Below are 24,233 nucleotides of genomic sequence, written 5' to 3'. Positions count from 1 at the left end.
GACGTCATGACCCATTTTCCGGATTAGTTCCTGTTTTGATATTGGCAACGTTGACAACCTGGATATGGGTAGCTAGCCTCAAATGATAATACATTTAGTTAATTTACTCAAATATTTACACTTACAGCAGCAATAACAGTTGTAAGTACTTGTCTCATGACGCTACACGTGACGGTATGGATAGTCGTTGTTATTGCTGTGCATCAAAATTTAGTCTCTTCAAAAAAGAGGTAAGGTGTTGTTAGCTAATATCAGTGACATAGCTACACACACACAAACACACACACACACACACACACACAGCAATGTGTTAGAAGGAACATATACTGTGTAGTTTACGTTTCCGTGTCCTCGCAGCTGGGCTGTAAGAGCTGCGGCCGCTCCTTTTGCTCCAGCTGTTTGACTTTCAGTGCTGTTGTGCCTCGCTGTGGCAACACCCAGCAGAAGGTCTGCAAGCAGTGCCATGGTAATCTGACAAGGTAAAACCCATACCATGCAAACCAACAAACAAGCAAACTTAAATGCGTCTTTTAATGAGCTTTGACGCTTTTTGGCTTTTGTTATTTTCTTCATTTGTTAGTGGGCAAGCTCAAAGTAGTGCTGGAAGATGGTCCCCTCCTGAAAATTACAAGAAGTCAGTATATGATCTGATTTGACAAAAATGGCACATTGGCACCACAGCAGTTTAAAAATATCTAAAGTCCATTTCTTCCATAGACGGGTCGCTGCACTTGAGGCCAAACAGCAGGGACAGTCGACGCAGCCTGCTGTACATGGTGGGAGTAGGAACAGCAAAGCAGGCCATCTACCTGCTAAAGGCCTGTGTAAAGAAGACCAGGCCATTGCTGAGAGACTTCAAAAACTCAAAGAGGACACTAAACCAAGTAATACAATAAGATGTTTAGCAGTTTTGATCAGATCTGACAGAAGTCCTGATTATGACTCCTTTCTTTAAAAGAAAAGCCATTTAAAGATTTTGCCATTCCTTCAGAGTCTATCCCCTCTGAGGAAGAACTTGAGTCACGCCTCGCTGCTCTGAAAGCTCCCAGCCAGCCAGTGCCTGCGGCAGAGGAGATGGAGGACCGTCTGGCGGCTCTAAAGGGTCAGCTGCCACCATCTCAAGCTCCTCCGCCTGTGAGTTGAGTCCTTTCCTACATGCTTGTAGTGTTTCAGATCTCACAGTATACAGCTCAGTTAAAGTTTCAGTTTTTAAATATTGTTTATAAGAAACTGTGTTGTTAACACTTTTCTGTAATTGCTGACATGTGCTTATGTGCATCATGGGTACAGGTGCACCAGCCTCCTGATAGCCGGACTCAGACGGAACAAACCAATGACTTGATAACTCAGATGACAGAGGAAGTTGCCATTGATAACCAGCAATCAAATCCTGAATCCAGTAAGTCTCAGTAATTTCACCCAAATTTGATAAATACAGTTTTGCACTTTGACATTTACTACTTTATTGCTTTCCTAAATATAAGGAAACCTGTTTTTTCCCTTTCTGCAGGTGTAGATAGCCTTATGAATGATCTCAACAAGGGACAAGGGACAACAATGGATGAGAACTTGGAGGAGAACCAGGGGACAGTCAAGCAGCTTGAGGCTGAGAAAGACCGTCTGCTCGAGGAGGCCATGGAGGAGCTGAGGAACGAACGCCATTCCCAAGACCAGATCCTCCACATGGCCAAGAGGCTGGTGCAGCTGAAGGGGCAGGACCCAGACAAAGGTGCACAGAGCCACTGGCACACCACTGTTATCTGTTGTGAATTGTTTCACTGCAAAATGTCAGAAAATATGTTAAGACATTTGATTCGAACAGTGTGCCTTTAAAAAAACTGTGGATATGCATGTATCTCTCAAACTGACATTTTTGTGCCACAATTTTAGTCACTATGGAGGACTTCAAGCATCCTGACAGTGAAGAGGAGACTGAGGAAGAAGCTGTTAGGAGAGTGTTAAAACAGGTCAGTCATTTATGGCACAGCAGAGATTATATAGTATAAGATATGATAATGAATCATTAATTCATTATCTTACTACACCCTGAGATATGAGGGGCCGTTTAGGACTTAACTATTGAGACACTCTCACACATACTAATGAAACACTCTTACATTCACTATTGAAATACTCACACACATACATACTCTGTAAACCTATGCACGCTCATATATAAAACATTATACACACTCGTCTGAAACACTTACACATACATATGAGAAACACACACGCATACATATATACTTCCGTGTCATATACATATACATATGAAATGCTTGCATGCATACAAGTGAAACATTTATACGTATCTATCTGAAACACTCATGGATTCACATATGAAAATGTTATATATACATATATTGTTGAACACTTATACCTTCATAAGTGAATCTCTTGCATATGATTACAAATATATAAAAAGTTTAGATACATGTGCAAGTGTTTCACATATATTTGTATAAATGTTTCAAATTTATATGTATACGTTTTTCAATTATAAGTGTGTATGCTCTTACATGAGGATGTGCAAGCGTTTCACATGTATTCATACAAGTAATTTCAGTAGTGACCGTGAGAGCGTTTCAATAGTGTATGTAAGAGCGTTTCAGTAGTATGTATGAATGAAATCTCACTAGCATACGGAAGGTATCTCACTTTCACCGGAAGGCGGAAGTAAAGAGTGCAGAATTTGAACAGCAACAAACTTAGCGCCAGTTCGGTAAAGTTGGAAAGATATTGGCAGATTCGGACTTCTGGGATCAATAACTCAGAAGTGAGACGTTGTTAAAACACAAAACACGCATATTTTCAACCGTAGTAAGACAGACAAGGAGCTACAACCTAACTTTCATCAAAACGAGCCATCCTCGGAGCCACACCAATAACATTAGTGTTTATGTGCAGCCGGCTGTGAGAGCAGCGAGCAGGGACCGTCTACAAAGTGCAACCGAAGAGCGACATTACAAAAAATAATCAATAAATATTCAATAACTTCACTAGGATACAGTGTAGTGTCACCAAACTCACTACACACTTTACTGGTCTCCTACAGATTACACTACAACTCTTGGTTTGAAATAAATTTTTTGTTTGATTATTTTTTGTAATGTTTTTTGTACTGAGAGGCCACTGTGAACCAATTCTGACCTGCAAGGGTGGCCACAAGAGGCTGCTGTTTGACCATTATAATAATTTGTATTGTGAACTATAGACAGTACAACTTACTTTTTTTTACTTTGGTTGCAGCTCTCAGAAGAAGCTGCACTCGATGAGGCCAGTGGCTACAACATACCTATGGAACAGAGTGGCCCGAGGAACACCGAAAAGAAAAAAGCTTCCAAGAAACCGGTGCTTAAAATATTAAAAGAATGTAAATTCATAAATGTTTAAAACCATCTAAGTGCGTTTTAAACACCTTCTGATCTAATGTGCGTTAAAGACTGCAGCTCCTGCACCCAAGAGCAAGATTTCACCAGCTGCTGTCGCACACCAGTCATCAGACAGTGATGATGAAGAGCTTCCATGGTGCTGCATCTGTAACCAAGATGCCACCCTTCGCTGTCACACCTGTGATGGAGACCTGTACTGCAACCGCTGCTTCCGGTAGCATAATAATCATTGATCATAATAAGCATAGTGAGAATTCTAGGTCATGATTCAGAGTGGGGCCTTGCATGGAAATCTCAGTTCTGATGCCCACAAGAGATGATTTGGAATGCATACCATGACCCAGATAAATTGTACGCAGCCTGCTTCCATACTGTTAAGCAGCATGAATATAAAGTATTTAGAATGATGAATTATCAATCCACATTCCATTATCTCCTCAGGGAAGGCCATGATGAATTTGACAGGACGGAGCATCGGACCACTAACTACACTGCGCCAAAGAAGAAGAAGAAGATGAAAATATGATGAAGTGTTGTTGTGCTGTAGGTGTTTCCCTTATCAGACTCATGTCCTTCATGACTGTTAGGCTTGCTCTTTAGCCTTAAGGTACTTAGTATTGTTACTTGAATAGCATCCTTGAAAATTTAAACACTACCCATTATCTACAATAAATCACAGCCCATTATAACCTATATACTTATTTTAGCCAGTCATTAACAAGAACAACCGCACCTACAGTCTGTACCTGCTAAGGCTGATATGAATGTAGATAAAGAAACATTTGGCGACAAATCCATCGGAACACAGGCTAACCTTACAATACAATATAGATGATTACCGAAACATAGCTTATTTTTGAAGAAGGTATTGAAAGTAGAAATAGCATTTGCAGAGGCTGCTAGTGTTAGTATTTTAGCAAGACTGCACATTTGCTGCATACAGTTTAGAAGTCTCATACTGAATAAAAAGCTTTTTTTTATTTTTTTTTATTTAATTTTCCTACTTTCTTATATGGCAACAAAGGCTCATTCTAAGTGTACTTCACACTCTTTTCCTTTGATCGTATTTAAGTTTTTATAACCTGTACAGAAATCAGACAGATCGTGCGCTCATCTGGGATGATGTACACTCCCAGACTATTGTCAGCTGCAGACTGAAGACACTAAGAGGAGTCTGTATAAAAGGATCACTGAGGGCTTTGTATTCTTTCTGCTGTCAGTTTCGCAGCTCTATCTTTGGCCGTTACTCTGACACAAACACTGGCTTTTTTGTCCTTGTGCATATTTTCATTCTAAAAGCAGTTAAACTGTTTGGCACTGTCACATCTTTTCTTTTTCTTTTTATCACAGAAGCATATTTTTTTTTCTTTCAGACATCATTACTTGAAAATGTCTCAGTCTGGCTGGCCTTGTTCATATTTTTAGTCTTACTGCATGTAAAATCTTTTTGGCTCCAGTGTCAGAGAAGAAAGCAAGGAAAAAGGATAGAGCCATACAAATGACTGTAATTGGAGCCCTTAACAAAAGGACCCCCAGTGTATGACAGACAGACTGAGGGCCAGAGTGCAGTTTCATTAGGGTGCATTACCGTCCAGCTAACTGAGGAGAAACCGTAACTACACTCTCCTCTGGGGGCTAGCTCCATTAAGGTTTGTACTGAGGCTGTTGCCATGTTTGTCTTTTCTGGCCATAACATATACCACATCACGACAGACAGGAAATGGACAGGGATAATGGGTGCATAGTTAATGGAACATCCTGCTGCTGATTTCAGTGTGCTTAATCCTAGACTCGACATGTCAACAGCTCTTTTGTCTCCGTCACTCTGTTGAAAAATTGATGCCTGAACACAACCTGCCGTTCTATCAGAAATATTTTTAGTTGTGAGCAGACAGAAGTGCATAATCATTCTTTGTGTTTAGAGTAATAATAAAGAGCTACTGTGATGACGGGGTTGTTTCATTTGTACTGTAAACTTGGTGGGAGTAATGCACATGTCAGTATTTATTTGTAAATGTGGAATCGGTATAGGATGACGTACTGTATACTGGCTCATCGCCTCGTTCAAAACATGTTGTAACAGTTTCCATAATACACGAACAGCCTTGTTTTGAAAATGTTCAGTTTATTACGACAACACTGTTACCTGAACAAAATATTTATGTACATAAATAAGCAACCAAAAATGTACAGTCTTACACAAAAAAAAAGTCCATCTGAGTAATAGTCATGTCAGCTTTTATCACATGTATATTAATGGTATATTAATGGGAGAAAAATTACCATAACAGTCCACAAATTAAAGGGGAAAGAAATCCATTCAAAACCTGATTGCTCTGGTGTTCGACTGATGCTGACTCAGGAAGGAGGGAGGGTCGTGGAAGAGTTCCTCTAACGTGTGAACTGCTTATACAGGCATCCAGATGGTCAACACGTGGGAGATGGGAATATAATATATACATTGTCTTAATTCTTAATTTGACCTATAATTATTTCTTCAAAGGACCTGACATTTTGCGTAGACCCTTTATCCTGTAGAGCAGCCCGTTGATAAAATCCTGTAGGGAATATTTGGAGAACAGATTTAATCTCTTTGTAGCTTTCATTAAATAATATTAATATGCCCGATACAATAAACAGTTGAGAAATAATGTTGACTGTTTATTTTTTATTTTTTATTTACTAGTGTAGCTTGTTCATCTCACCTCTTTTGGCTTTCCGCATTCCTGCAACAACTCCTAACAAAGACAACAAACAGAAATTGGCTCATTAACAGGATAGGCAACGCTTTATTACTGCAGATATTGCAACATACGATCCCAGCAAGGCTCAAGCGCTACCTAAAGGGGTATTTTATACATACATATGTATGTGTATGTGTGTGTGTATACATACAGCAGTCAGACTGCTTTCTGTTTAGGAAATTAGAAGCTTTTCCAATGGATAAGCTTAAGATGAGCTAAAATCGTGATCAAAAAACAACTCGAACACAAAAAATTCAGAGTGGTTTCAAGCAAATGATTTATTGTGCATATTGACATCACTTCACTTCTACATCAGTGTTGCAGCCCAGACTGCTTTTGACAAGCTGCTGAACATGTTTAACAATACTGCCCACCCTCTAATGTGATAATGGTGTGTGTTCAGTAAGAGGCTTCTTCGGCTCTGCTGCAACACAAAACAATACAGGAGGTCGATCCTGCCAGCAGCAACAACCATACAAATGAAGCCTTAAGTATTATTTAGATGACACTTAAAGTATTACTAAGTTTAGGTTACATTTCATGAATAATTTTAGAATTTAGATAGGGAAACTTTTTGCACTTCTAGTGGCCCCAATCTGAGAAACTTCTATCAGGAAAACATCAGATTCTTCCAACTAAGAGCACTCTGACCACTGTCTACTGCAGGGAGCATATAGATATAAAAGGGTCCACTGGGAAACTGCAAAGTGTTAACATGCCTGTGAACTAGATTGAAGGTAGCATACACCTTTGACTTAAACAAATGGCTTAAATATGTCATAGTATGCTTTTTAGCTTTTCCCCCATTACTTAAGTGTGTTAAGTTTCCTTTTCTGCACAAGAAAGGTCTGCAATGTCACAAAATCCACACCAAAAGGAGTTATTCTTTCCCAAAGGAGACACCTGAAATGTCTCAATTGTAGTAATCTTTTCTTCATTTAATGACAGACAGGAGCTAAAATGAAGCATTTCAGGCAGAAGGATACACAAAATGTTCTTCTGCAATATACAGTGTAAAAAAAAAAAAGGGTATAAAACCTTTAAACTACATTTAAAACAATTTGGATCAGCTCATAAAATGATGAACCTTCAAATAAGCAAAACGGGGCTCTTTGATGAACAAATAACTAGAGATTTAAGGTTTTAACAGTGTAAGGAACGTTCAGTTGTATTTCTACACCATCTCACCTGCAGTCGAGTTCTTTGCCCTTCGTCCGTTAGTTCCAGGAGCTCATCTATGTCAATTTCTAACTCTGGGATTTCTTCCTCCTGTGAGAGAAGAAGGAAACAAAGTTAATGGCAGTGTTCTTTTGTTAAAATATTACCCATACTCATGTTTCTGTATACAGCAAGAGCTCTTGTAATTTTCCTTGTACAGTATAACAGTGGCATCTTCACTCAGTTTCCAAATAGCTAAAGACAGTCATTCTGGGGGAAGAGAATGAGCACGCAGCACAAAGTGATGTGAGTTGTGGTATCAAGTTTTAGAGCATAAAGATTGGGTTGTATTTAGCATGAAAATTGAAAAGATTATCTGTAAAATGGTGAGATTGATGTGCTGAGGCAGAAAGACTGAATGAGGCCATACTTGCCACATATCAACATCAGATTTCATGGATGGTTTAACCTGTTAGCATTTATAGCTGAGCCACTGATGAGAGATTACTTCCATTTTCAATATTCTCTGAAGAATATATACATTTCAGATTATTACTCACGTAATTGAAATAAGATACAAACACATGGACGGCATTAACTGTAGTAAAAAAGTGATCTGTGCATTTTAAAAATCCAGCACTTAACTAAGCAATAGTGGGCAACATATTTAAAGAATGCTGAACTAAAGTACATGGCAAAGTCTCCTCTCCTCCAAAGCAAATTTAGCAAAGTTATCGATTCACATCACAGACTCGTAATACCTTCCAACTACATCTTCAGAGGGAATTAAGAGTGCTCACCACCGGAGTCCTGAACATTAAGATAACTGGAGTCAGCAGGTATGCACTCGCATTTGACAAGTGTGGCCCCTTTTTAGAGGGCATATTTTCCAGCTGGGGAATTTTTGTGGCTGAAGATGATGGGGCTCACACAGCTTTCTAGATGAGGAGAGAGCAAATCAATGTGGAAGTGCTGAGTGCCGCAATAGATGGACCCTCCTTCAGAGTCCCCTGCGTCCTCTCTAATTGATACATGCTGCCAGTTTGGACCCTTTGTGATTCTGCTGATGTCAGCAGGATAGATGCAGGCTGAACTCTTGGTCCATGCTCAACATTTCTCTGCTTTGTGTGCTTCTGTTGATGGTCTTTTCACGTGTGTAATGTTTTGTATCTCACGAGCATAGTTCAAGTGCTTGTATGTGTTTTGTGTTGATGAGATTATCATCCTTTTATACTCATGCATACATAGGCTTCGTTTACAGCAAAACACTTTTTTTTTTCAAATCCAAAAAGCTCTTAAAAGTCCTTTATGAATTAAACAGAAGCAATAGGGGACTTTTTTTCGGCTTGTCGGGAGTTGCTGCCATTTTGGAAGAAACAGCGTTTTAATGAGGCATTTATGCACAAACTTCTCAGCAGCAGTTTCTGAAGTTAAAAGCAATGGACTGAAGCTGAAATTAATGCTGGCACGAATACTGGAATTCATGAATATGTATAAAGTAAGCTAGGAGGAGGATTGCAGTTTCAGACGGCAGTACAAACGTGGTCCCAAAAAGCGGTTCAGATTGTGATGACGTTTGCCAATCTATATTTAAGAGTCAGAAAAGTTTCACAATTGATCCTTGTTGAGCTGTGGTAGTACAAAATAATCATATGAAGCAGATTTCTGAGGCACACGGTATTTTATAATTTGAGTGTAGTGCTAAATGCATAATGTTTCTAACATTGCCTGAGGTCATTGGCCCAGTCTTTACTTTTGCCGGCATGATTTATCTGTGATAGCAAAATTAGTCTGAGTATTGATATTTAAGCATCAGGCCAAAACACACCCCTGATCTTTGTGAGGCACACAAAACTCAATAATTATTTAATAAAAATTCTCAGTTGTACATAAATCAAAGCTGGAATTTGTGATGACTTATAAAAGCTATAACGCCACAAGCTTTTTTTTCTATAATCCCAAGGAGAAGAACTTCTGAGCTGAGTTATATTGTGATCTGTTTTATGTTGATTTTAAATGATGATGTTTTTAAAACTCTGCTTTTGCTGAGGACCGAGGCACAATACTCAGCTGTTGTTGTCCTAACACTTTTTTTTGTGGGTATAAGATAGACCTTGCAGCTGTTAATTACACTTCCTGTAATTATCCATTGACTTATCACTGTAGAAAAGGATACAGAAAAAAAACATTAAAATCAAACAATGTGTGCATCCATTACATGCAAACTGCTGTATGTGTCTGCAAATGTAAGGGAAACCGCGCCCTGCAAAATGTGTCTGTTTTGAGTAGATTCCGGCGCATGTTCTTTTCAGTACCTTCCTTTTTCCTGCCTGCAGAATGAGTTGTCACCCTATCAAAATATTCATGATTAAAAGAGGGTAAGGAATTTTTATAGCTCCAAATCCTGTTGTCTAAAAACATAAAAGCACCCATTTCCGCCAAAGAATTCCATGTACTTGAGATTACTTTGGATTACTCTAAATCCATATCAAATCTTGAAGAGATTAAACTTTTGTCTTTAGGAATTTCTCTCACTATCCCACAGTCTTTATGCTGTATTTCAATACATTTGTTCACTGAAAACACATGATCTGAGCTCAGGGTTACTCAAAGCACACACACCTGGAAGCTTTTTCTTGGTTTCCATTATTAACTCCAAACTCTTTTTCACACTTTCTTGTAGTTTACCATTTTTCAAAAGGTGTGAAGTCTGTGATGAAAGGGTCCACCCCAGACTGAGGCAGCACTTGTATGAATTAGAGAAGAAGCTAAATAATTCAGGCGGTGACATAGGGGACTGACGGTAAATGCTTCCACACGGAAGACTCAGAAAACCAACAGAGTAACCTTCCCCCGAGCCCCATGCAAAATTCATTACACCGCGCAGTGCACATGGACAAGAGGCTTATGCAAATATCTAGTTTATCACGGCTGGAAAGTTAAGTGTTATTTTTTTATATTGCAGGAACATTTATTACTCTCAGGAAAAATGTAATGAACGACAGCATAACACTGATGCATGATGGGTATTATCAGGAGTCAGAAACAGACATTTGAATTGTTATTGCTAACTCGTTACCTCATCAATCATACTGAGTTCCAGTCACACTCTATCTAGGCTGGACATGCACAACACGGTTATTCTCATACCTGATTACGACTCGAGTGGAACTTAAAAGGCAAAGCACTGCATGTATGACATAATTGTGTGCTTTGTGGGACAAGATCAGAAGAATAGGCAGCGGCAGACTTCAGATCTGTTTTTTCTTTTCTTTTTTTCAATCTGCTTGTCCTGGTTTTCACTAATGAGATTATACTGCGCTCATACTTCTACTTCTTATCTGAGAATTGTAAATTAGAGTAACACTCTTGTGAGCAAAACTCCGCCTTCGATAGTAAAACTCTGGGACAACGGCAGAAGTTTCATCTTCAGCCAAGGGAGACATGAGAGATGCAAGTCTTCACCATTATCTTAGCCCTCAGCTGATACAACGAGGCCTGAAGGAGTGAGACCCGAGAAATAAATGCTTGGGGCTTCGCTTTTCAGACGACTGGGGAAAGAAAGGAGAGAAAGCTGTTCGACGAGTCTTTGAAGCTCTGAAACTCAAAGTCAGATCGAACTCTGCCGGCTCTGGAAGTGTTGTGTTGATGGTTGGTGTCTAGGTAAATGTCGAATTAAAATAACCATTAAGTTATCTACCGTAACTAACTCCTATCCGTACTCATAGTCATGATAAAGTCTTTAATAGATGTTTACTCCAGGTACCATTAAGTCGTTACTACACCATGTTCTGAGTGCAACTTGAAGGTTTCTGTTTCTGTCTGATGTTCAATAAATAACCCATATTTAGTAACTAGATGTGTTTGAATATTTCTAGAGGTAATTTCGGTCAATACAAGCGAAGAACTCTCAAAGTAGCAAACCGTGAGACGGATGACTCCAAATTCTGTTTCCTCCCAAAACGAACGGGAGGTGGTGCCCCAACGAAGGTAATTAAATATTAAATTCATTCAGTAGTAAGAACGCTACACCATCTACAACCAAGAGTCTCTGTTGTTTGAAAATAAAATGAGAAACACTTTGTCTCTGCCTCCGTCTTGTCATCGGGTCTGCATCGTCATCAGGACACTCATGTTCCTTTACAGACACCCCTAATTCCACCGTGCCATGCTGCCTTGTGTGGGTGATGAGACATCTGTTGCCATGGTTTCCCCTCAGAGAATGCCAAGCAAATCAATATGGAGGATCTAACATAATTGGATTGTATCCCACAGCACAGGAGTGGAGTTATTAAGGTTGTGTTGTTGTGTGTGAAAGATGATTGATGTCTCTCTGGAATACTCAGTGCATATTAAAATGGAACCATCTATACTGTCGTAGCAATAAATGGACACATGATTCCACGTGTTAATATGAAATCTCTATCTTAAAGCTGCATGTTAATCAACGCAATGTTGTTTTTATGTTAAAAAACAATCACCATCAATCCTACTAAATATGAGGAGAACACTCCAACATTTAAAGCAAATTTCTATTTCCTTTTGTGGCACTTCTGTGATAATTTTTTAAAGAGCTACACAAAGAAGGTATTGTTCTACACTAGAATTTAAGCTACACAACTCCCAACTGTGTACAACCATCTAAATGGTTAAACTGTTAATGAGCCTTATGGCAACCATATGGTTAACGTGACTGAGGTGTTTCATTGAGGTTGCAACATGCTTGTAAATGCTTCTTAATGAGTCCAATCAGATATCACTTCTTCAGATTATTCTTATCACTCAAGTAGAGTACAACTGCGTGCACACGGCTGACACTGCAGTCAGGTTGTTCACACATCAGGGCTTCTCTGCCAGGAACTGCAGTCATAAAGCACAGCTTCTTGCCTCCCACCCACTTCTCTTTTAGCTGGCTTTAATCTCTCGTACATGATGGATAGCCCACCACAAGGACCCATGAGCAGTTTAGTGGATCCCTGACTCTTCCCTCACCTCCTCCCCTCCTCAGGCACACAACACAGTGCACATCTGAGTGTGTGTCAGTGGCAGTCAGCCCCGTCCTACCTCACAGTCAAACAGCAGGTGCAGTTGCCCGTCGATCCACTCCTCGATATCCAGCCTCCTCTGCAGGTCCTTGCGGTTGTATTTAACTGTCAGCTTGCCCAGCTTACGGTGCGCCGGCTCTTCTGTTTTGTCCGGCGCCTGGAACATCACCCTGGACTGGGTGCTCGGCTCTGACGCCATAGCTGCCACGGCCTCAAGAGAACCGTGGAGGCACACTGAACTGTATCACACACAGACAGACCCACAGGCTGTACACCGACTCCCCTGCCCTGTCTCTGTATATGTCGGCTTCTGCTTTTCCAGGGGCTACCGTTCCCACGCGTATCTCCTGTTATCTTGTAGTGTTGGTGCTCTCCGTCTCTTTAATGCTGGGTCCGTTTCCCTGCCTGTCTTCGTCCTCCCTCTCCCTCCCTCTGTCTAAAGCTCCCTGTCTTGTTCTCCGTCCCTCCTCCTCTTGCAACACCCACTGGCTGCACTATCAGGAGGATGGTAATGAGATATGGCTCTATGTGTGCGTGTGCACCCACTTCACAAGGTGTGTATTTGCTTTTTGTTCTTTTCTTCTGTCTTATGGCAGATGCGAGAGCATAGGTCAATTGCAGCAATAAAAAGTGGTGGAAAGGTGAGAGGACAATCAGCTTGGAATTGTTATTTTGGGTGAAAATATATGAGTCTGTCTGACATCTTAGAGCATAAAAAAAAAATCCATTTTTAGTTTTGTTCTTTCGACCCATATCATCACACATGAATCATGAATACCACATACCAGCACACAGCATTTTTTTTCGCCCTTGTAAAAGTATCAGAAGTATTTATTGCCTCAGTCACAAGGTTTCGACATTATAAGGGCTCTTGTGTTCACAAACACTTCTGACAATAGTCATGTCCCCTGGCAGGTGAACCAGGGTTTCTCCGGTGTGGTAGTTTCTTTGTTCCTTATGACAGACATTATCAGGTGTACGATTAATAAGCCTTGAAGTCAAACTAGCATCCTGAGTTACGTCCTCTTACATTATGGATGAAGAGGAGAGCGCCACTCATGGGTGTTAAGAAGCCAAATGTCAAGCTGCTCTCCTCCTGAAATCGTCAATGTTTGCAAAGTCAAACATCAACAGCTGCGCATAACCCAAAGTTCAGAAATTCACAGCTGTAGCTGTCACTGTCAAAATGATTACAGGTAAGACAAGAGAGACGACAGGCCGCTGAGTTTCCACAGATCCTATTACAATATGAATAATGGGGTTTGTTTTTTTTTGGTTTTGGCAGTGACTATCCATCAGTCATAGCCGCGTGTGTTCACCCACTGATGCACCGTCTGTTACAAACATTGAATTATTGAGTACCTGTAGCAGCTCACCTTTCCAGGCAAACAAATTCATTCATCCCTGTCTCATGCTGCTTGGTTCTGCACCGTCAGGCTGGCTAAAAAAGGGACCTGGACTTGTGGACCTGTGTTGGGTCTTCTCACCTCCAACGTAGAAAGCAGTAGCAGTAAATAATCTTGACCTCTGCTGGAACAAAAGATGCAAACTCACTTTGTCAGAAAGCTGAGGAGTTTGCTGTTTGTACCTTTGTTTGTTCACAAAGTTAATTACCCTCTGCCTCAGTTTGGTCATTATTATGATTCATTTTGAATCTCCACAACTGTTACCTACACTTCATCCTCTGAGGGACCACTTCCTTCCTCCCTGCAGATGTTGACAGTTTAATTTGGCTTCATGAGTCATCTCATACGCTAACATGATGACTCACTGAATGCATAAGCTCGGCATCACAACAGTTATAAAAACAAGACCGGGGTTCTGTGGATTTAAATAATAGGTCGAGGATTATGCTGTATCTGAGAGAATGAGCCAAAAGGCATGTTTTACAAATAAGCAAACTTTCCAGTCTCCGTTTTCTGCTCAGCTGTTGCTGGGATCATACTGCCACCTTCTGGATTAAAGCTTGTGAAACAAAAAGTCCAGAACACAGTTATCTCACAGCTACAGTATGTGAATACCATGGTGCTTTGTCAATGTACTATACGAGTACTTGAAATATGAAGAAGCTTAATGTAATTTTAGCTATAGGCCATTCTGTTAGCTCTGTCACAACTTTAAATCTTGCTATAAAACATTTCTTTAAATGTGCTTGCCCTCTTGTCTCACAAAATAATGTGTGCACAATAGTTTAGCATCGGTCTCAACAGGATTCTGTGCTGTTTACCGAAATAAAGATAAGATTATTACGATCCTTTTCATACATGAATGAATCTGTATTCTATATCAGGATAGAAAAACAGTTAACTTTTAGGCAATTTTGTACTGAAATCATTTTACAGTACAGTACTTACACACTGTATTTTGAATCAAGATAGATAGATAGATAGATAGATAGATAGATAGATAGATAGATAGATAGATAGATAGATAGAATTGATTCATAAACATGTTTTTAGGATCTAATCTAATAAAGTAAAGAATTGAAACTTTGAATTAGATCTTTGATTAGCTTCTTACAGTTGGTGTGACTATCAGCCCTGGTGAGGGAGGGGGAAATACAGCTTTACAATAACTCACACAAATCCTGTCCTTGTTTTGTTTGCAGCGACAACCCCAAAGCCGCCAGAAGGGAGTGGCATTACGAGTGGAATTTCACTTCCTGTATTTCTCAGGTGAGTCACCTGGCTTATGTCGCGAACTGCTTTGAATGTTGTCGACATCCGAGTTTCAGAGTTGATGATATTAGTCTGTGGAACTTCGGATTATTGCATTACGTCTGGGTGAACACAAGGAAGGCTTTTTTTTTGTTTGTTTCCTCTTCCTTCAAAGAGAGTTTTCTGTTAATAGGAAATACGCAGCTATTGCGCTCCCTGCGGCCTAAATCCTCCTTTAATAATCGTGGACTAACTGGGTGTTTTTATTCTCTATTCTAGTTCACGGCCATTGCTAGTGGCTTCTGTGTTTTTATCTGCGTGGGAATCTTTACAGGACTTTAAAAATGAACGTGTTCAATAAAGGACTGCCAGGAGCGCGTGCGCTCCTGCTTCTTGTGCTCTTTGTGAACTCCGTCGCTGGCCAGAAGCTCGGTGAGGAATGCTTTTCCCAATTCCACGAAGGTAAGACCAATTTTGTGCTCGATGCCGATGGATCGGTGAAAGACGGGGCCACGTTCATCTCTGCCCCGAAACTCGAGCGACACAAGGACTGCCTGAGCGCATGCTGCAAACATCCTAAGTGCAATGTCGCCTTTATGGAGCGAGCGGCCGAGGGAAACTTGATCAACTCCTGCTTTCTGTTCGACTGTCTGTACAAGACGAAATACGTCTGCCGCTTCGTCAAGAAGAAGGGATACACGAGTTACATCTTGGATTCCGTTTATGAGAGTTACCGTGACGATAGTACCATCAAAAGTAAGAGCAAAACTCAGTCAAACATGACATTCTTAGAATAAATTGAGGGATCCCATTGATATGAAAACGCTTGACGTTTTTTTTTTCATTTTCTTTTTATATTGATGCGAATAAGGTGATGCAGATAAAGACATCACAGCATACATTTTTCATTTATATCTACTGAGAGATCTAATAGTAAATTGTATCTGCAATCCACTTCTAGAGAAGTCAAAATAAGTGAGATTAAAATGTGAATTTCCATCAGTTTTATCAAGCTCAAGTAACTTCTTTCATTGACATTTACTGTTGAAACGCAGTTTGTGACTGAAAATATTTGAGGCCACAGATCTAGGGCAGAAACCTTCAGCTTTGCATGTCAACACACGTCAAGAAGTTGCGCCACCTGACAGTTTCTGTTTCTATCGGCTTATTTAGTTGGCCTTTGGTGTTGCAAACTGTATTTGTTTGAGGATTTTATGTTGATATGATCAATGTTAATCTTGTGTCTTTACAGGTGAAAGTGACAGTCCACCAGTGGCCGACGGAGGCCTGGACCGGGTAGTTCAGCCTCATGACAGTGTGACTTTGAATGGCGTCCAGAGCACCGATGATGTTGGGATTTCGTCCTTCCAGTGGCAGATCCTCGGTGATTATCCTCACATTGTCATAGAGGTGAGGAAAGCAAACGACAACGCAGACCTGATTTTTGCTAGAATCCAGAGAAAAACTTTTTTTAATTCTCCACTATAACATAATTGATCCAATCAGTTGTTCTATAGTGGCATTGATTAACAACCAACATCATTGTTTCATCCTTTGCAGAAAACCACCTATGACGATCAGATTATCGTTTCCAATCTGACTTCTGGGATGTACAAGTTCCAGCTGACCGTCACAGACACCATCGGTCAGTCGGACTCGACCAGGATTTCTGTCCTGGTGCTCACTCCTGAGCAGTCTGAACGTGAGTATCTACGCTCAGAGGGAAGGCGTCTGAACCTTCAACACACTTTGAACATATTTCTTTATGAAGAACATCAGCTTTAATGTTCATGGTGTTTATGAACTCCATATCAGAGTCTGTAAATGAATGAGCCCTCGGGTGGAATGTTGCAGGAAAAATGGTTGAGTTTCAGTTGCAATGAGTCATGCACCCTCTGCACTTTGTTGACTTATCCTTCGGCACATTCAGTTCACCTGCATTGTGTTTCATTGTGAAAAAGACCTGCTGGTACGATGCCCCTCAGTCTCTAATCTTCTAAACACCACTTTGAATGATCTCCTTGAAGATATAGATTACTTCAAGTCTTCCAGTTTACTCTCAGATTAATTTCCAAGGAACTCAGTTCATCGGCTTTTCCGTCTCATTTGCATATTTCTTTTTAAAGAAACTGCGATTCCATGTTAGTTGGTATCAAATCTGTCTTGGCATGCTCAAGTTCCTGATAACCAAATGACAGAGAACAATAAGGCAGCGGTGAGAGATTTTGTTAAAAGGACGTTAGGACAACACTGACATGTGAAACAGGTTATTTGTCAGGGAATGGTGGTTGATAAAATGCCATCCTTAGTTTTTATGTGCGGTGTCCAGGTTTTTTCCACTGAAACACCCTTTGACAGAAGAGATCAGTGCAAACTGTGAGGCTTTTTTTTTTTTTTTTTTTTTTAAACTGCTCCCCTGATACCATCTCTCCACCCCCAACTCAACAGAACCTGTTTGTCTGGTTTCAGCTTGCAGTGCATAAACAAGACTTCTGTCATTGTTGCAGACTCAATTGATTTAAAGTGATTTAAAGTCTTTAACTTTAACCCTTTTTACTGGCTGATTAAGGACAAGAGGAGACTTTTAACCACGCTGTGGCTTGGCTCTGTTACCCATTAACTGCTCGGGTCCTGGACTTTAGTGGAATATACTTGACCACTGCAGGGACTACTCCACTGCATGTCACTACCACAGTAAATGAATGGCTCAAATAAATCATCCCACAGATTAATGACATGAAGATACCGTGAGAAGTGATTAAAGAAAGTGTCACTTCTCTATGTAGGTCTGTCGTGTCAGCACTTCTTTCTAAAGTGTAATAATAGCTAACCACAAGCAGACAGTCTACATCCGCTCCTCTAACCTCGTTCTTTTTCCTCAGTTTCATGTCTGTGTGGTGAGCAGTTTCATGGTATTTTTGTCTGCCTGAAACAATGCAGGCCCCCTCAAAAAAGAAAAAAAGTTAAACCAATAGACTAGATTGCATAATCACCTATTATTCTCGTCCCTTCACTCAAGCACATCGTGTGCGTCACCTTGCATGCCTTTGAAGCCACAAAGCAGCGGAATTCAGATTTTGCCTGAACACAACACGTGCCACAGCTGATTGTGTGATGATGCAGCTTTCTCCGTTCTGAGTCTGATCTCTCACATTGCGTCCCATCAGATCACTGTATGGCTCCGAAGAAAATTGGGCCGTGTCGGGGTTCTTTCCCTCGCTGGCATTACAACGCTGCCTCTGAGCAGTGCGAGATGTTCATATTCGGGGGCTGCAGAGAGAATCTCAACAACTACCTCGACAAAGCTGAGTGCATCACCGCCTGTCAAAGCTCAGGTATTAGTGCTCTGTGCTTTTATTTATTTATTTATTTTTTCCTATGAAGTGTTTGTGAGAAAATAGGATCAATAAGAAACTATAAGCGCATACTCTGTCCAGAAATGTAGCATTTCCATGGTCACACTTTCTTCTGTTCTTCGCACTTCAGCATTTTCTTTTGAATATCAGCAGGTTAACATGAATGCATACAACAGATGGAAAGCTTTAGTGGGAGATTAAACCATTTTAAGACATGTTGCCCAGATTACAGGAGTTGACAAGTAATTGAATGTTTGCTGACTAAATGTTCCCGTGGCAGCTTTCAATCAGTTTTAATCTGTGTACAAAGAGATGATACATGCACAAAAGCTAAGTGCAGTCTGTCTGCTCAGATACAGCCAAATACATTAAAACTCCCAATATTAAATTTTTCTCACTCAGTGGGACAGCAATCATAAACTTTCAGCCTAAATGTTGCTCTATTCAACATGTATACTGGACTCAAGTGTGACTCCCTCACCCATCTTGGAATGGATGTGTCGGTAAACACACTTGCTCTCATTCACACAGTTTTCTGGGTAAGCACGTCAGATGGAAGGAAGTAATTTAAATACAGTGTGCGTGCAGGGAAGTTGTCTATACTTACATGCATGATGATCCGAAAGATAAAGTTAGAAGCGGCTGAATGTCTTTACTGTCCACAGAGTCCACAGTGTAGCAGTTAATGTAAACTAAACTGTGACAAGGACGGTGGTTAGATTAACTGGCTAGGTCGAAGTCTGACCGTAGAACTCAGCTGTGCATGTGACAGTAGTGAATGACCTGATCAGACTGGGCATCAGTCAGTTTGCTGACGACTCGACCGAAGGCACAGAGACTCCAATAGCAAGCGAGAGCTGCAGCCATCTATTGCTCAACAATTTCAGTCACTGACTGCAAAAGGTTTTCCAAATTATATTTAAAAGGAAGATTTTAAAAATTTAATTTTAACCGATACAATTACTGAAATCCCTAAACCAGGAACTGTAAAGGGATATATCTCCCACAGAGTTATTTCTATTTACTGTTAAACCTGCTCAGGATAATGACAGAGAGGAGATCGGACACCTAATAAAAGATCGATGATATTTGGGGGGAAAGAAGTCAAACTGTTCAAATATTTACCACATTGACCTTGTAAGTGCCTGTATTTAATGTGGCATCTGAAATCACTACATCTGAAATTGACGTGTTGATTTTTGTAGCATCGCAGAAAGTTGTCGGCATCAGAAGTGGCCGTATGATTGTCAAACGCCTTTTTAGTCACTGAAAACTGTAGCAAACAATTGAACCTGTTATTTCCTTTTGGTTGTTTTTCTTTCAGATAAAGATGGTAAAAGTGGTAGAGGTTTGCCTATCCCTGCAGAAAAAGGTGGGTAAATTCTGACTGATGACTGTAGGTAAAATTAACACTCATGTCCCGTTGGTATATAAGGAATGCAACATGTGCATATTCAAATTCATACATCCTAATATTTGCCAGTGAAGTATATTCTTCTGTGATGTTGTCGTTCACAGCAGTGTGGTTTCACAGCGTTTGAAACCAAATTTCCAAGTGCCTAATAAGCAAAAATAGTTTTGAAATATGGTGTTGGTGCTTCCAAGGGGAATCTACTTTTTCTCTCCAGCAGTGATGGAAAAACATTTGTTTTAATTTGGAGATTTGTCCGAGCACCGAGGCAAAATTACATTCTTGCTCAGTTTTAGCCGTGTTTTGGGGATTTTTGGCAATAGATGCACTGTTATATGTAAAGTGATCAATTATACGCACTAAAACAGACAGTTTCCTCTGTGTTTGTTTGCCACAGGAGAAAAATGTGGTGCTCCGTGCACCCCAGAGCAGTTCACCTGTGCTAATGGGTGCTGTTTGGATCCAGGTCTCGAGTGTGACTCCACCCCACAATGTACCGATGGGTCAGATGAGCAGAATTGCGCCGACTGTAAGCCCTGGCTATGCAAACCAAGCATCATTTTCATACTGCGTGACGGAATATAGATCAAGTATTGATAACCTGAATAAATGTTCCTTTGAAAGACATGCTAACAAGAGTTTTATCCTGTATCAGTGGACAGGAAATTTCGGATTCTGCTGGAGATTCCAGTGGATGAACAAAAAGGTGATTGAAACTTCGAGTCTTTTGTTGCTGATGATTTAAAAGCATTCGCTGCCATCATATTTATTGCTGTAAACCTGGTCAGATGTGACAGATTCCTGCCATCTGTTTTAACTACCTATACTCTCAACTTACTGTATATTTATTGTTGTTCACAGTACGCTGCACGGAGTCTCCCGACACGGGAAGCTGCAGAGACAGTTACACAAAGTGGTACTATGACCCCTACCAGCAGGACTGCATCCGCTTCAACTATGGTGGCTGTTTCGGAAATGAGAACAAATTTGACGATCAAGAGACCTGTAGACGATATTGCCGTGGGGTAACAGGCGAGTTGTCCATATTTTCCACCTGCTCTGGTGGCTTTTTAACAACATTTCTTTTGAAGTGAGCTCACCAAACAAGAACGACTGACAACCAGAGAGTTCTGGTTCTTTCAAAACGCATTGCTTGTAGTGACGAAAACCTGACTGCAGCGTCCCTGAGCTTAAAATGAAATGTTTCATCTCCTTTTCCAACATAGAGCCATGCCCATGATAAACTGTATCTTCTGCTTTCACAGGAGTTGAGTTTACATCTGTTAATACAGCATGGAAGTCTTTATAAATAGTATTTACACTGAAGACATGAGGACTTCGCTTGTCATGTTTTTGCCATGCTAACATTCTAAATGCATGTTATGTATCTTTTTCTTTTTCAGACAAGGATGTGTTTTTGAGAAAGGAGGGATATGAAAAAATGACATCTGATTACGAGACAGGTATTTTTCATTTCTATTTTTTTTGCCTCTCTAAACCCTTACAGTCTGAAACTGAATCTCTGTCAAGGTGATGAATTAGATGTAAACCAATACAAAGCGTCTACAGTGTGACGGACCACCACGTGACGCCAGAATGGCTTCAGTGCATTTTGTCATTTATTTTACAGGTCTGTAACTTTACTATTGGGATGGGCCACCATTCTTTGAGAAGACTTACTCTCATTTTGTTCTTATACTGTGGTGTATGTGAGTGCGAATGAGCGAGATGCCATTGAGATAGAAGTTATTAGCTTAACTGAGCCTCTGAATCCACTCACTGTCGGGGTCAAGTTTTAGTTGTTGTTGTTTTTTTTTAAACCCATTGTTATGAATTTAAACCACTATGATAACTCTAATTTGCTGGACAGGTATCATTGTGGCAGCCATCCTCCTGGGTGTAGCCATCCTCATCCTCGTTGGCGTCCTGGGGTACTGCTTCATGAGGGGAAAGAAGTCTTCACAACACCACCGTGTGCCCGTCAACAGCGCCCCAATTACCATGCTAGAAAGCCGAGAACGTCTGGTCTACAACAGCACCACAAAGCCCATGTGACACCTCAGTCCTCATGTTTGACACCCACACCTGGACAGTGCGTTACCCTGGACTTGTGTCATACTCTATATAAACTCAGATTATTGAGAGTAGTGTTGGAATGCTGGAGATATTTTCTTACTTTGTCCATATATGGATGTGTTTTTAAAGCTGTTGTGCAGAGAATGCAGAAAGTCTTCACGGATTAAATGTAATGTCTTTTTAAATGCTGTGGCCTGTTGAACAAGTTGCTGAATGATAGTTGGTACTCAGGTTGAAATGGAAGGACTGGTATAAATATGGAAATAGATTTCTTTCATTTGGATTCATATATGATTTCTTATTTTTTTCACTGTTCTTCCTTCCACTAAATGATCAGTTTTCTATGAACAGCTCTTTTTCAGAGAAAGATTTCTCATCGTGTATTTAGCCTTGTGGTTTTTCTTACAGCCAAACTCTATGGAATGTTGTGGATGTGTGAAGTTGTGCTGATGCCTTTAACATCTTACGGTCCTGCCGTCTTCTTCCCTCAGGTTTATTTCTAACTGCCTCTTCACACTGTTGTTACATACTCCATTGGCTTTAGCATACATGCATAATGTACATAAGAATTTCAGAAAGTAATATTTTTATTGGAGCTTATATCGAGCGTGGTAGTATTCTTAGAACAAGCCTCATGCAAAGAATGCTTATGCACCCGTGCTGTTGAATATTACATGTTTTAAACGGACGTGTTTGTACATACGACTGGATGTAGTTTCCTTTAGCTATAGCTGTATCATGATGTTCATACCAAATAAAGATATGAACCCATTCATTTTGGAATACTTTGTCTTGCAAAAGAGGTCGTCTTGTCCAAACACGTTTGGAAAGTTTTCGTTTATGCATACTAGTGTGTGACTCAACAATTTCCCTTTGGACTTAGTTTACGCGGAACACTTTGTCTAGTCACGGTTTTTCAAGGTTATTTACTATCCATTCTAAGTATATTCTTTAGTTTGATATTTACGTCAGATCTGTGGTATAAGAGAACAGAGAAAGACGACAATCAAAGGTGGATTGTTGGGATTTGCTTGAAGCCTCCCACAAAGCACAAGAAGAGGGCTTATATTGCTGTAAAACGTGTCAACCACATAAGCTCCCCATTATCCATATGCTAACAGGTTGTGGTTTAAAATTGGAGATATTGTTAAGGAAATGAAAACGCCTACACGGCACATATGAACAACCAATGTGAATGGTGCCATTTTCCACTTTCAAAATCATTAAAATCACTCAAGAATAACAAAACAAAACCTGTTTTTTACAGATAAAGAAAGGTAGAGCACCCTATTTAGGTCATTTTACAAACCGTATGATACAGTTTAGCTGCAGTGTATCACTCCTCTGTGATGGACTGGCAACCTGTCTAGAGTTGCTCTGTGAAGATGAAGGTCAAAATAAACATAACTTGGGCCCATAGAGTGGGCACACAGAAGGCATTTTTCACGAAAAGACATCTGAATACATGAGATCGGAACAAGCACAACCTGCTGATGTGACTAAATGAAGAATGAACTTCTCGGCCACAACTCCCAGTACAACACTGAGCTGAAACCGGCCACTGAGCATTTCCTCATTCTTCTCCAACTGTCAAACATTGTTATGCCTTTTCAGGATGGATACAAACCTTTTCGAGATTATTAGAATCCCATCCTGGGGCTTTGGTTTATATTTCGATAAGACAACAACACAAACCATACTGCCAGGAAAACTTGCCTCAAGAAAACCTTTGTCTTCTTATTTCTGATTTATAAATTAAACAAACTTGAAAAAAAGATAAATCTTTTAGAAGATATTTTGGCTGTCGTGTCTACACTCAATCTTCAGTCTGGTGTACATCTGGTTTATGTTTACCTTCTGAATCAATGACCTTTATTAGGATAAGTGAAATCTACGTTAGGCTAGACAGAAAGAAGCTGTAGTCTAAACAACAGGTGCAGATTTATTTAATACCTCTGATGACAGAAGAATCTGGTCTACGTGAGTTTCTTTCGACTAAAATGTTTAAACTGCCTTAAAACCGTAAATCTCTGGCGGTGTTTTGAGCCATTCTGCGTCAGAAATTGGTTATGAAAACGATCAGCAGATGGCGACAAAAGCTCAGTCAACCTCAAACAGCTTTGTAGAAATTCCATCAACGTGATATCTCCCTCTCATCGCTCATAAAATCTGTTCAAAACCTGACAATGAGTCACTGCGATATTGGTGCAGCCTGCTCCGGCATGTTGCTTTCTTCTGCTTTTTCTACTTATGGGGATCATGAGATGATTTCCAGGAGAAGGTTTGGGAAAGGGGGTGCCAAGCAAAAGCTCTTCACATAAATTAGCACCCATCAATAGTTTAACTGAAGCCATCCTTTGTGAGACCCCCATTCTACTGACCAGACGCTCATAA

At 40.3% G+C, this 24,233-nt stretch overlaps 3 protein-coding genes across 3 annotated transcripts; 2 read left to right on the top strand and 1 right to left on the bottom strand.

Moving 5' to 3' along the window:
• The first annotated feature begins 31 nt into the window (after nt 1-31).
• Nucleotides 32-6,025, top strand: zfyve19 (zinc finger, FYVE domain containing 19). Its single transcript, XM_075448024.1, has 11 exons — nt 32-230; nt 358-479; nt 581-634; nt 718-884; nt 992-1,134; nt 1,291-1,399; nt 1,511-1,729; nt 1,891-1,967; nt 3,250-3,351; nt 3,443-3,606; nt 3,834-6,025. Exons 1-11 carry the CDS (start codon nt 177-179, stop codon nt 3,916-3,918), a joined length of 1,296 nt encoding a protein of 431 aa, XP_075304139.1. The 5' UTR covers nt 32-176; the 3' UTR covers nt 3,919-6,025.
• Nucleotides 5,498-12,800, bottom strand: ppp1r14d (protein phosphatase 1 regulatory inhibitor subunit 14D). The gene is made up of 4 exons (XM_075448025.1): nt 12,359-12,800; nt 7,325-7,405; nt 6,098-6,130; nt 5,498-5,950 (listed from the first exon to the last, which is right to left on the bottom strand). Exons 1-4 carry the CDS (start codon nt 12,536-12,538, stop codon nt 5,882-5,884), a joined length of 363 nt encoding a protein of 120 aa, XP_075304140.1. The 5' UTR covers nt 12,539-12,800; the 3' UTR covers nt 5,498-5,881.
• A 2,196-nt stretch (nt 12,801-14,996) lies between these two features.
• Nucleotides 14,997-22,614, top strand: spint1a (serine peptidase inhibitor, Kunitz type 1 a). The gene is made up of 10 exons (XM_075447501.1): nt 14,997-15,752; nt 16,249-16,406; nt 16,557-16,698; nt 18,164-18,331; nt 19,677-19,724; nt 20,161-20,292; nt 20,419-20,469; nt 20,625-20,795; nt 21,167-21,226; nt 21,634-22,614. Exons 1-10 carry the CDS (start codon nt 15,341-15,343, stop codon nt 21,816-21,818), a joined length of 1,527 nt encoding a protein of 508 aa, XP_075303616.1. The 5' UTR covers nt 14,997-15,340; the 3' UTR covers nt 21,819-22,614.
• Nucleotides 22,615-24,233: the final 1,619 nt, after the last annotated feature.

Source organism: Odontesthes bonariensis, chromosome 17, assembly GCF_027942865.1.
Source record: "Odontesthes bonariensis isolate fOdoBon6 chromosome 17, fOdoBon6.hap1, whole genome shotgun sequence".
NCBI lineage: Eukaryota > Metazoa > Chordata > Actinopteri > Atheriniformes > Atherinopsidae > Odontesthes > Odontesthes bonariensis.
The sequence above is the reverse complement of the archived record's forward strand: the minus strand, read 5'-3'. Positions and strand labels throughout refer to the sequence as shown.

Bases quoted from the DNA above. Each gene is read 5' to 3' on its own strand.
- ppp1r14d (XM_075448025.1), bottom strand. From the start codon at position 12,538: ATGGCGTCAGAGCCGAGCACCCAGTCCAGGGTGATGTTCCAGGCGCCG. The intron at 7,406-12,358 runs GTAGGACGGGGC...CTTCTCTCACAG, and splicing joins ACCTGCTGTTTGACTGTGAG to GAGGAAGAAATCCCAGAGTT. The intron at 5,951-6,097 runs GTGAGATGAACA...TATTCCCTACAG, and splicing joins AATGCGGAAAGCCAAAAGAG to GATTTTATCAACGGGCTGCT.
- zfyve19 (XM_075448024.1), top strand. From the start codon at position 177: ATGGATAGTCGTTGTTATTGCTGTGCATCAAAATTTAGTCTCTTCAAA. The intron at 1,968-3,249 runs GTCAGTCATTTA...CTTTGGTTGCAG, and splicing joins TTAGGAGAGTGTTAAAACAG to CTCTCAGAAGAAGCTGCACT. The intron at 3,607-3,833 runs GTAGCATAATAA...TTATCTCCTCAG, and splicing joins TACTGCAACCGCTGCTTCCG to GGAAGGCCATGATGAATTTG.
- spint1a (XM_075447501.1), top strand. From the start codon at position 15,341: ATGAACGTGTTCAATAAAGGACTGCCAGGAGCGCGTGCGCTCCTGCTT. The intron at 16,407-16,556 runs GTGAGGAAAGCA...CATCCTTTGCAG, and splicing joins ATCCTCACATTGTCATAGAG to AAAACCACCTATGACGATCA. The intron at 19,725-20,160 runs GTGGGTAAATTC...TGTTTGCCACAG, and splicing joins GCCTATCCCTGCAGAAAAAG to GAGAAAAATGTGGTGCTCCG.